Source organism: Poromitra crassiceps (assembly GCF_964638095.1).
Source record: "Poromitra crassiceps genome assembly, chromosome: 3".
NCBI classification, from domain to species: Eukaryota; Metazoa; Chordata; class Actinopteri; order Beryciformes; family Melamphaidae; genus Poromitra; species Poromitra crassiceps.
Window position 1 is genome coordinate 94546398 of NC_139625.1, and position 12981 is coordinate 94559378.

The 12981-nt window shown below is 45.6% G+C and overlaps 1 protein-coding gene across 1 annotated transcript in view; it reads right to left on the reverse strand.

Moving 5' to 3' along the window:
- LOC310773373 (SAM and SH3 domain-containing protein 1-like) overlaps nucleotides 1–12981 on the reverse strand; it is a gene marked incomplete at both ends in the record, with an annotated part of 66327 nt that overhangs the window by 10691 nt on the left and 42655 nt on the right. Inside the window, 5 exons of the mRNA XM_083633240.1 lie at nucleotides 8686–8892; nucleotides 9774–9856; nucleotides 10242–10357; nucleotides 10871–11016; nucleotides 11119–11172. Of these exons, the coding sequence (XP_083489366.1) occupies nucleotides 8686–8892; nucleotides 9774–9856; nucleotides 10242–10357; nucleotides 10871–11016; nucleotides 11119–11172 (606 nt within the window). The remainder of the gene's footprint in view (nucleotides 1–8685; nucleotides 8893–9773; nucleotides 9857–10241; nucleotides 10358–10870; nucleotides 11017–11118; nucleotides 11173–12981) is intronic.

Sequence of the window (12981 nt, forward strand, 5' to 3'; positions counted from 1 at the left end):
CTGTTGCCCCCTCCGGTAAGCCATTCATTTCTCCCATCGCTGCAATCTCCCCCAAAAATAAATCTGATATTCTCCTGGGCAGGGATATTAATCTAGCATCTCTCCTCCTCCCCTCTCCTGAGTCCGTCAGCCGCACAATTTGCAAGGGTGACTTGGCGGTTTCCATCAAAGCATCTGATCCCCGTCTGTACAGGCCCCTTAACATCTGCGAGTTTGTTACGGCGTTCAGTGTCTTTAGAGACACAATATGTGAAATGTATCCGGCCTGTAGGCAAGAGCTCGACTCATACATTGCCCTGATCTGCGAGCTGAAGCGCCGGTATGCTGGGAACATTTTCTACGAATATCACCGTGAGTTTTCAGCAAAAGCCGCCATCTTCATCTCCCGCTACAACTCCCTGCTCGACTGGTCATGCATCGACACTGAGCTGCTCATCCTTCACGTCGGTGGCCATCGCGCAGTGTCCTGCTACTCCTGCCAGGCAGTCGGCCACACAGCCGACACGTGCCCTAGCATGACATTCCCATCTAACGCACCTGCTGCCCCGCCCCGCTCCTTCTTCACATCTCAGGGGTTCCCCATGCCATCCTCGAGCTCGGGGGTTGGAGAGAAACCTTTCTCTTATGATGCCAGAGGAAGAGAGGTCCTCTTTCACAATAACATTCCAATCTGTAACAATTATAATGAACATTCGTGCAGTTTCGCTAAATGTACATTTTCACATGTTTGTGGCTTCTGCAGGGACCCCCACCCCAAATCCGCATGCCCTCGCCTCATGCGCCCAGCTGGCAGAGGGGCCCAGCAGGGGAAATTCCCTCGCCTTTCCAAGCCTTTTTGAGGAAACATCGCTCCACCCCTATTCACCTGCCGTTGTGAAGCCCTCTCTGACCATCCCGACCCAGTTCGTAGTTTATCTCTAAACGGCTTGTCACAGGGTTTCCGGGTGGGCGTCCTTTCCGAGCTCACTGGCTCTCAAGTAGCTACTGAATTTCTATCCGCATTTGAAAGAGCGGTCACTGTAACCGCATTATTGGAGGAGATCAATAAAAGAGGTTAGAGCCCGACACTGTCACTGCATTGCTTGAGAAGGTCAACAAATAATCACTTGAGTTATTCACTGATGTGGCTCCATCAGTGGTTTTTGGGGGGTATTCTAGAGGTGAATGGTTGCAGAAAAGAGGCACCACGAGTTCCCTACTTTCTCCCAGTAGGGAATCGATCTTCCTCTACGAGATTTACTCTGGTATTGCAAATGTATACGAGTCTCGATCATAAACAAAAGGTGCTCCTCCCAGTCCACCATGGCTTTAATGTGCAGGGCAGCATCACCCGGCTTTCTGTTATGCATAACTTGTCAGGTCAGCAGAGCTCATTCCCCGGTCACAGCGCAGTAGATTCAGCAGAGCACATCCCTGGTCACAGAACAGTGGCTTCAGCAGAGCATATCCCGGTCACAGCACAGTGGCTTCAGCAAAGCATATCCCTGGTCACAGCACAGTGGCTTCAGCAAAGCATATCCCTGGTCACAGCACAGTGGCTTCAGCAGAGCTCCTCCCTGGTCACAGCACAGTGGCTTCAGCAGAGCTCCTCCCTGGTCACAGCACAGTGGCTTCAGCAAAGCATATCCCCGGTCACAGCACAGTGGCTTCAGCAAAGCATATCCCCGGTCACAGCACAGTGGCTTCAGCAAAGCTTATCCCCGGTCACAGCACAGTGGCTTCAGCAAAGTATATTCCCGGTCACAGCACAGTGGCTTCAGCAAAGCATATCCCCGGTCACAGCACAGTGGCTTCAGCAGAGCACCACCTTGCCTCATCCAAACAGTACACGAGAGTCGCCATAGTTCCTGCCTCAATTCAGAGCTTTCCAGGGCGAATCCAGTTTTCCAGTTCCATGTCACTCATCACATTTTCTGTTGCCAGTGCTCCCCTCGTCTGTCTCTGTCGTCATAGTGTTTGTCTGTTGAATCTAGCAAACTGCAACCCCCTTCATCCTAGGCCTAGCTTCACCCGCTGTTTTGACCCTTCTTTCCCCAGTCAATGCTCTAACCCTTCGGTTTGCCTACTTCTCAAAGGTTCAAAGGCTCACCTACTCTTCCATCACCTTAGAGATCCTGCACCTCTCGGTCTCGTCTCCTCTAACCATGTACCCCCTTTTCCCAGGTCTTCCTCAAACCCCTGGTTCTCTCACTTGCCCTCCCTGCTGAAACACTGTGGCCTTCCTCCCCACTGTTACTCTTCTTACTCCCTAAGAATAGGCGCAGCAACCATATCCATCATGCAGGGGTACCGGGATCCCCAAACTCCTGGGAAGGTGGTCCTCTGGCGCTTATGCCTCTTACGTGAGGCCCGATCCTACCTCCGGGCTCAAGGCCCAGAAATCCATGACTCTTTAAAAGGTAAAATTCATAGTCATATTTCGGTTTGCAATTATTGGCGATCTAATCCATGGCTTTTTAAAAGGTAAAATCCATTGTTAAACTTCATTTGCAATTACTGGTGGTCTGGTGGTGGCCTGTTCACTCCATGCATTGTACCTTAATCTCACTCTCATTTCTGTCTACTAAAGTAGCCTGTGTCCACTTAACTATCAGGCTCACTTCAGCACCGCCCTGGTAAGTCCATAATTACATTTCTTTAAGTCTTGTCAATTACATTTTTGGGGGAGGGTTCCGACGCCCCTGCCAATCCATGGCAGGTGCGCCGTCACGTGGCTGATCATCCGTCACGTGGCCGATTCCCGGTCACGTGGCTGATCCCCCTTTTGGCCAAGGAGCTCTCCGCCAAAGACAATCTTACATTCAATAAATATTGTTAAATCTTGGTTAAGTCAAGTCAAGTCAAGTTTATTTATATAGCCCTAATTCACAAGCATGTCTCAGAGGGCTTCACAGAAAGTATGTCTAGCTGATTCTAGCTAACACACAGTAACAAGAATATACAGAATAAAGATAACATTTGAACAATTGATAATATAGAAAATATAGAAATGAAGAGAGAGCAGAGGAGAGAGCAGGAGAAGGGGGAAGAGCAGGGGGAATGTGAGAGAGTGATGGGGTGGGGAGGGAATGGGAGATGTTGGAGGGTATAGGAGGTGGGGAAGGAGCAAGAGGAGAGAGCAGGAGAGGGGAAGGGGGAGGGGTGTGGGGGAGAAGAGAGCAGGGGGAGGGAGGAGGTGGGGAGAGAATGAGAAATATAGACGCACATCTTGCAAACGGACATATGTCAATTTCTAAGCAACCAAACTATGCCTAATTTAATTGGCTGCAGGCCTTTAGTAATGAGTCCTTTTGCCAGATAAGTACATGTTCACATATAGAGCTTATGGGTGCCTTGCTTTAGGGAAGAGTGGGTGCCATGCTTTGAATAGTGGCGAAATACTAAGAGCATGGGTGCCATGCTTTAAATAGTGGCGGAATATTGCCATGCTATGCCATGCTTTAAATAGTGGCGGAATATTGGAGAGGATAGAGTGGGTGCCATGCTTTGGAGTAAAATGTGTACTATGCTTTAGAGTAGTGGGGGAAAGGGGGAAGGGGAAGAACACCGGGAAAAGGAGAAAGCAGGAGAGTGGAGGAGGGAGGGAGAGCGGGGGGATGTGAGGGAGGAGAGGGGGGAGGTGGGGAGAAAATAGGAAATGTGGAGGAGGAGAGAACAGAGGAGGAGAGATGAGGGTGCAGGGGAGGGAGAGCCAGGGTAGAGGTAGGGTCTAGGGTTGGGGGAGGGGAGGGAGTAGGATACGGGCCCAGATTAGGGCGAGGGTGGGGAGAAATGGGAAATGTGGAGGAGAGAACAGAGAAGGAGAGGTGGGAGGGTGCAGGGGAGGGAGAGCAGGGGGAATGTGAGAGGGAGGAGAGGGCAGAGAGGAGGAGAGAACAGAGAAGGAGAGGTGGGAGGGTGCAGGGGAAGGAGAGCAGCGGGAATGTGAGAGAGGGGAGAGGACAGAGAGGAGGAGAGAACAGAGAAGGAGAGGTGGAAGGGTACAGGGGAGGCAGAGTAGAGGTAGGGTCTAGGGTGGAGGGAGGGAGTAGGATACGGGCCCGGATTAGGGCGAGGGTGGGGAGAAAATGGGAAATGTGGAGGAGGAGAGAACAGAGAAGGAGAGGTGGGAGGGTGCAGGGGAAGGAGAGCAGGGGGAATGTGAGAGAGGGGAGAGGACATAGAGGAGGAGAGAGGCAGAGAAGGAGAGGTGGGAGGGTGCAGGGGAAGGAGGGCAGGGGGAATGTGAGAGAGGGGAGAGCAGGAAGTGGCTGGGATTCAGGAAAATAGGGGAGAAGAGGAGAATGAGCAGAGGGGGGGAGAAGGAGGAGAGAGCAGGAGAAGGGAGGGGGGGGCGGTGGGATGTGGGGGAGGAAATAGCATGGAAAGAGAGGAGAACAGGAAGGGGGAAGAAGGGAAGAAGCGGGGGAAGGGGGAAAGAGAGAGGGGGGGGGGGGGAAGATCAGACAACTGACTACTCTAAGCATTAACCAGAGCTAACTGGGACATAGTATCTAGCTAATCTACAGCCTAATCTGGCCTATCCTACTCTGCTCTAGTCTGATTTTAGCCTGGACACTATAACAGGTCAGCCTTAGGCTGTAGCTAATCTATCGCCTACCTAAGCTGTTCTAAACCAACCGGCAGCCCTCGACCAGTGATGAAGAGCACCGATGCCCCCCGACCCGGCCCCCGCCCACATAAGGCGTGGGAGGGAAGGCCAGGCCGGGACACAGCGGCGCCCCCTCACCCCCAGTGAACGCAAGAAAACCTTTCCACCATATGGTGGCAATCCACACATGGATCGCCACATGGATTGCCCCAGTGACTTGGCTGAGGAGGAACCTTGTGAGGTCGTTGTGCTATAGGGGCCCATTGCTGCGGCCCGGGCGGACCCAGCCCCCACGCGACCCGCCCCCCCAGCCCCCAGCCACCAGCATAGTGACCGAGAGCGTGAGAGCAGGCCACGCGGGGGACGGGCCCACCCAGGCCACAGCAACGGACCCCCATCCGGGGACTCCCCTCCGAGACAGGCCGAGAGATGCCGGGCTAAACCATGCACAGAGTTTCCGATAATGAAACTCTGTGAATGGTTTATTATGGAAATAAAATTTACAAGAGAACAGAAAATTGAAAATGTAAAAAAACAAGGCCAGGTCGAAACCTGGCATAGCCCCGGTGCATGGTATCGTCACGCATTTTTTCCAAAGGTGGGTTGTATCATTTTAGATAGTTATTGTCATGCTAATGCCTGTGCAAGTGGTCATTTTTCTGATCAGTTTGTTTTTAAGTACTTATTTGACATATAAAAAGGGATGATTGACAGCTGTGGCAGCCAGTCTCAAGCCGTCATCTACAGGCTACAGGCTCTTCACCTTATAGATCTGTTTTACATAGAGAAGACACTGCTTGGTAAAACAAAAGGAAGACTGCTTGATCTGTCTACCAGACTGTATATCGATGGACCGCAATAAAAAGGACATTGTTTTGAGAAAGCTGCGCGAAGTTGGTTGGGGACTTAAGTAAGTTCAGAAAATAATGTGTTTTATTAGTTACTCCAGCTACGTTATCGTTTATTTTAATACACAATGGTTTTAATGGAAGCAGACTAGCATTAACCGCTTGTCTGTTTTGCCAGTTTTTGTCGGCTTCATATTACTCTAACCTAACAACCGATAACGATAGCTGGAATAACACAATAATAGACACATATTTTCAGAACTTACCAGGTTTTCCAACTACCTGCATATGCCAGGAAATGTGTTTTATAATGTTAACTCCCGGGTCTAACCATAACATGGGGCCTACACAAGTGTACACAACAACCAGCCAATAGCTAATCACTAACGCGTTAGCGTTAGCTTACAGACACTGGAGGTTTTATTTTTGGTATTAAAGCAATAAACGTTTTTATATAGATATCTCAGGGAAGTGCTTTGACTGTGGGGATGTTCGTTCAATCTTCACAAGCTCCTCTCTTAGCTGTTGTAAGGATATACAGAGAAGAGACCAGGCAGGCTGGCTAACATTGTGTAAAACAGAAGGAACACACTGCTTTATCTGTCTACCAGACTGTATATCGATGGACCGCGTTAGCTAGCTAATTAGCCATGTTAGCTGCCTCAGTAGGTAACGTTAGCCTATAGAGAGTATTTATCTGACGTTTATGTTAGCTACTCCTCAAACCTGCGGGTGGAAATGGTTTATGCGATGCGATGTATGTTGAAGCAAGACAACGTTTTAATGTACCTTGAATTTGACAAATTACGACGGGTCGTGCTCACGCAGATCTAAGCCCTGGCCATCCTAGGCTCAACGCGAGACTCATCAGTCATTCGGATGAGTCTTGCGTTGAGGCTATGGCCATCTGTATTTTTACAAACGCCGAAATATTCCCATACAGCCGATGTTTTTAGATGGGGGAAAGTTCAGGGGGGTCCTTGCGTTCTCCTGCTTTATCACACACATGCTTGTAAACACACAGGGACAGCTCCTCACAGCTCCTCTCTACTGTGCGTCTGGCATGCAGCAAGGGGGAGGGGCCGCGTAAGCTGCATTCTGCAAAGCGACCTGGGCACGTTGTTTTGGGGAAACAGCTGGTACCGTGAGGAAGGTATGACGGCAAATCTTAGTGGGGCAGCCGTGCCCTCTAGTGGCCGGCCGCCATTTAGTCGCCTAAAACGGTGCATAATTTGTCTTGGCGACATGCGGGAACATAAGGCCCCTGGTGCATTACCAGCACCGGGGCCAAAAAGAGTCCAACAGAAGGGATATAAAAATGTAGTTTTTAAATTATCCTAAGATCAGGGAAGGGAGTTGAAAATCTAAAAAGTAGAGTCCAAAAATAAATAGAAAATGTAGTCTTTAAGTGTTCGTAGGTTTAGAGAATACTCGTTAATTAGCTAGGTGAAAAAAGGGGTAACAAGATTGGGAGTTCCATGAGGATGATCTGAGGAATCCATGAGTCTGCGTTGGTGACATGGATTAAGAGGAGGGGAGGGGAGGATAGGAGTCGGAGGTGATGATTAAGAGGAGAGGAGGATAGGAGTTGGAGGTGATGATGAGGCGGCGGGGGGGGGGGGGGCTGGGGGGGCGCCCCCCCCCCCCCTTCCCTTAGGCAGGCAGGTGACCAGGATGATGAGGATAGGGGTCGGTGATGGTGATGAGCCCGGGGTGTCAGACAGTAGAAGGAGTAGTGGGTAGATGGCCTAGAGTGACGACAGGTGGCTAGGGCGATGACGGCCGGACCTAGGGCTGCAGCGGCGGGGGTGTACGTCAGGCCAATGAAGGACACCTGAGGGGGAGAGAGAGAAGAGAGCGGGGGAATCTGCGCAGAGGTGGAACTAACTCTATAGACAACAATAAAATTAGGTCAAAACAAAATTTATTAGGATTTTTATTTTTATTTTTATTTTTTAGGATGACTAATACTATACTGCTAATTCAGGTCTAAGTACCACCTAACACCACTGTCAATGATTCAGCCCTGTTTAGCGGACCTTAATCATGACCTACAACAAACAAAACTAAATTAGGTCAAGTCTAAGTTTATACTGATACTGCTGGCTTGTGATTGCCCGCTCAGCAGTTCAGGACTAAGTTTATTCACCAGCTATTAGATTTTGTATCTAAGCTACTGGGTCGACTGATGCCATATTATTAAATTAGGTCAAGTATAAGTTTATAATGATATTGCTGGCTTGAGACAGCCCGCTCAGCAATTCAGGATTGTATGTACTCAAGAGCTAATAAATATTTCTAGAGAATGACATCATCAAATACAACTATCAAGCACAACCAAATGATTGGGAGAATAAATGGGTTTTGAGTCTAGTTTTGAAGATGGTTGGTGTTGTGTGTAGTCTCTTAAGGTAGAAGTAAGGTTCTGGATTCAGCAGTGCTGTCGAGTTGGAGCAAAATGGACCGTCTGTGATGTCCTTTGAAAGGATCAGACGTTTAATGAATAAAATTGTATATTATCAGCTTTATTTTATGCATTCAAACATATCGCGAGCCTCCTTCCTGGCTATTCATTGGCTACTGAGTCACGCATTTTGGACCTCCGCTGGCGCCACTCTCTTACTAGATTGCTCTGGATTCACATAACCACACAACTTTGTAGAAAGCTTATTCATGGCCCAAAGAAGAACTGAGTAACCTTCCATAGCCACTGTCCAAAAGGGGGCGTGGCCAATCACAAAAAGCCGCCTAAATTCCAAACGGATTCACGTAACACCGCAAAACTTTGTAGAAAGGCTATTGAGTGCCTTCTAGTTTTTCCTGTCATAAATTCCTCCCAGGGAACAATTGCGTGTCTAATAGGTTGAGGCGATGTCTCGTCATAGACGCTGGGATAGTCAGGCGTGGTCAGGGTGGGGTAAATCTCCCGTTCTAGCCATTCAGCAAAGTTAGAATTTAGCTGCTAGCCCAGCCCAGGCAGACACGATCGGGGATTTGACCACTGCAGTAAACGCACATCTGAACAGACGTCTTGTGTTCGGCTCTAGAATCCCCAAACCTGTAGTGTAGAGCCGCAGCACCTTCCCTTGGTGAGTCAGCCCATTGAGATATATGGGCGGTTTTACCCCACTCGCGTGCCAGCCGTTTAACATTTTGTGGGCGTTCCCACACATGCCGACTGTCTCTATGTGCTCCTATCTCCACCTCGATGTCTGACAGATTTGGATGATCTGATGGGTTCATTACTTTGAGGTTGATGCGATCCAGGAGCTCCTCGACAGAGGTGGGCTTGGGTTGCCGGGCCTTCCTCCTTCTGCGGGTCTTTTTGGGCTTCACCTCCTGCTCGTTCAGGACGTCCACGTAGATGAACTTGAAGGTGCCGACTTTACCATTCAGCAGGCCCATCCACGTTCCCATCGGAGGCTTGCTGATGATGTCAATGACATCTCCATTCTGCAGAATAAGACCGGTGATCATTAAATAATCTAATCTGATCTAATGATGACAGGATGACCGACAGTATGACACAACTAGATATGGTCCTGATGTTCAATGTGACTGTGAATACAGAATCATATAAAATCAGTGCAAAATGAACTTAAAGCAGTAATAAATGACATTATAGCAACATATGTGGTGCTAAATACTCATTGCTGTGGTGTTACGGCACAGATCACCTGTCAATCAAACAGTGGGGGTGGAACTTTCACGTCTTTTTCCTTGTATTTTCTTTTGAGTTTCGGTAGGTGGCGCTCTTGTGGTGGCTATCACTGCTCATGCTAACAGACACTGGATGTTTAAAGCAGCCAATGGAAAAGCTTTTTTGAACCGGCTATAGGTTGGATCACTATTGTGTTTTATCAATTAGAGTGTCAAAATAGAAATGGTTTTACATAAAAATGTCACAGATTATTAGTTTAATTAAAGGCCCAGGGGTTAAAGTAACAATTTTTACTGAGATTCTGGCCTCTATCCTGTCCTGCACAATGCTCTGCTTCCTTTTTTAAATTGTATGTACAGATACCAAACACACAAACACAGAAGTAAAAAGAAACAATCAATCAATCAATCAATCAATCAATCAACACTTATACTGTATTTTGTGCAAATAAATAACATCGGATTTAAAAAAGTTATAATTTTACACTAAATTCATCCTGGCTTGGCCACAGCCAGGAGCCCAGATTGTGTGTTCTGGAGCTCCTGCTGGCTCCCCATCCCTCCCTTAATGTAACCCCAGAAGGTATCATGTGACATGTGCATCGCGTTTCATTGGCCATACCTTCAGTTTGAGGGAGTCATGTGACGTGTGCATCGCGTTTCATTGGCCATACCTTCAGTTTGAGGGAGTCGGTGTCATAGGGACTGAGTGAAGTCGGTGTGAACCAGGAGTCGGTGGTCCCCACCGTCTGACCGCCTGCACAAACCACAGAAGAAGAATGCGCTGCTTCAAGGCCTCGAGACACCATGGGTCAATTCGTATTCGCAAAATATTTGTCACGATTTCTTTTAATCTGCCAGATGGTCGTGGCTTGCCACACAGACAGAGCATAAAGTTTAGACTATCTCAATGTTGATGTTAATACTTTTCTGTGATTGGAATGTCAATCTGGTGTTAAACCCCACCCAGTCAGTGCTTCAAGGCCAGGTTGAAACAAAACACCGTCAGTTTCTTGCAACACACACACACACACACACACACACACACAGACACAGACACACACACACACACACACACACACACACACACACACACACACACACACACACACACACACACACACACACAAACACACACTTACTCATGGAGCTTTGTCCACTCAGGGAGCTCCTCAGACTCTCCACAGAGCCTCCTGGCTTCAGTTTGTTTTTTTCCAAAGAGTTGGAGTCTGTGTGAACGTCACTTCCTGCTTCAGCACTGTACCAGAGATTTTCATCCGCCATTTATTTTCCCATAGACATTTCGTAAAATGCTTATAAAAATAGTTGTATTTGGTCAAACCAAACGGTTCAGCTATATTTAGAATCGGGAGAGACCATAGAACATTTCACTCAAGGAAATTGTTTTTTTCAATGTTTTTAAACGTTTTGGTCTGAGTGAAATGTTATGCGGTCTCTCCCGTTTCTAAATACATCTGAACCGTTTGGTTTGAACAAGTAAAAGTATTTTTATAAGCATTTTATGAAATGTCTATGGGAAAATAAATGGTGGATGAAAATCTCTGGTACAGTGCTGAAGCAGGAAGTGACGTTCCCTTTGGCTCTCTATAACAGTAGCACAGATTGGCTAATGTTTATGACAGTAATAATACAGCAATTGCAATTGTTATTGCTGTTTTTCATGTCTGAGCACTGCGTTCAATAAATAGAAACAGAAGTGAGTGACAGAAGACTCGGTATGTAGTGAATACACAGTGCGATTTGTAAACACACCTGTTCAGACAGCAAGCTGTGGTATCTCTTGGAGACGCGTTTCCTCATGGTGTCTCTCACAGACTTGACCTTTTTGCCCAGAGAAATGCGAGATGTTGGGGGAGACTTAACAGCCTCTCTCACGCCGCAGTCTCCATCTTTCTTCTAATTTATGAACAAAAGCGGCAAACATGCCAACAAAAACGTTCTCATTTATTTTGATTTGATTCAGTCGACAGAAATTCAGTAACAAGAATGACTACATACAGTGATATCACAGGCACAGTTGGTCAGATCAAATCCTCCGAAGCTGCAGGTTCTCTGTGAAAAAGATCAAATCAGGGCATTTCGAAAAAGTGTGATTTTATTTTATTTAGCCTTTATTTAACCAAGCTTGTCCCATTGAGATCAAAGATCTCTTTTACAAGGGAGACCTGGCAAGAACAGCAGCAACACAAAGTTTCAACATAAAACACATAAACACGTACATTTGAATAACATTAGAATGATCAGAAGAAACATTTGCACACAGATAGATAGATTTCACCATAGCTTTAACAGCATTCAGGGTTATTATAGGCCATCTGATCAAAGCATGGCAACACGTCATCAAGCTTGGTCAATGGGAAACAAAATGGCACAAGGACACACCAATATTCAATAATAATATATTACAAATAGGGGGACGGCCTGTAAGATTCCCAAAGTGGCAAAAATGCGGTATTTATACTACTTCAGATATATTTAAAGATGACGGCCTAAGGTCATTCCAGGATTTGAAAGAAATATTTAATTTACCAGGTTCCTCATTCTTTTTTTATTTACAGTTACGCACTGCTATGCGAACATATGGGGTTCCATGGAGTCAATCAATGCCCACTCACCCACTTGTAGAAATGATAACAAATTTTAAACTTCACAGGGGCTTTGTCTCAAATCTATATAGAAAAATTCAACAAAAATCAGGTGTTTCATTGGGTATTGTTACTGTGTGGAATATAGACCTCAAAAACTATGAACAGAACATAGATTGGAGGAGAGTTTGTAGCAACATTTCTTTCACATCAAGTAATTATAACTATCAGTTGCTGAATTATAAGTTTATTCACAGATTTTATTTAACTCCAAGAAAACGGTGCCAACTCAAACTGACTTCAAGCCCCTTATGTTTATTTTGTTCACAAAATGAAATTGGAACATATGTACACATGTTTTGGGAATGCCCAGGCGTCCATATGTTTTGGACACAAGTGGCTAGAGCAATATCAGCTATAATGAATGTAACCATACCTTGTTTTCCAAATATTTTCATTTTGAATGATGATTCCTCTCTTACTTTATCATGTCATCAGAAAAAGACAATGTTCTGTGCAGTAACAGCAGCTAAAAAAATAGTAGCAATGAGATGGAAACATCCGCAATATTTAAATGTACGATATTGGCTTTTCCTGTTTTATAACATTCTGTCCTTAGAAGTGTCAATAAGCAGAATACGGGGTATGAAGACGGAAATAATTGAAGCTCTTACTCTAGTAATGGAGAGAGTAAATTCTCAATTATAGCCACATTTGTTGCATAAATTATCAGGTGAATGTGGATTGTATGTACAATTTATTTTATTTGTCATTTACACCAACTTTACTTTATTTTAATTTTGGGGGAAGAAATGAGAAGAAATGAAATGGGAAAAAAAAGGAAAAAAAGGGAAAGATAAAAAAAAAAAATATATATATATATATATATATATATATATATATATATATATATATATATATATATATATATATAAACCAATAATAATAATAATAATTTTGTTGGGTATAGCAACACTTCAATGTGATTATACTGTGTTTCTCTTTGACTTAAGGTCCTATGCATTTTAGGTGATGTCCAGAGATTGATGTGAGTTTATTATCTTACATGTATGTGTTTGTCACCACATCTCTGAAATGTTTGCACTATGTTGATCACCTAATGTTGTATAATGATTCATGTATATTATATTACCCCATAATATTTGTGTTATTTGATCTGTAATGTAGCCTCATGTGAACAAAAAGAAAAACCAATAAAAACTTGGTCACAAAAAAAAAAAAAAAAACAGCATTCAGGGTTACTAAGCTATGAAGT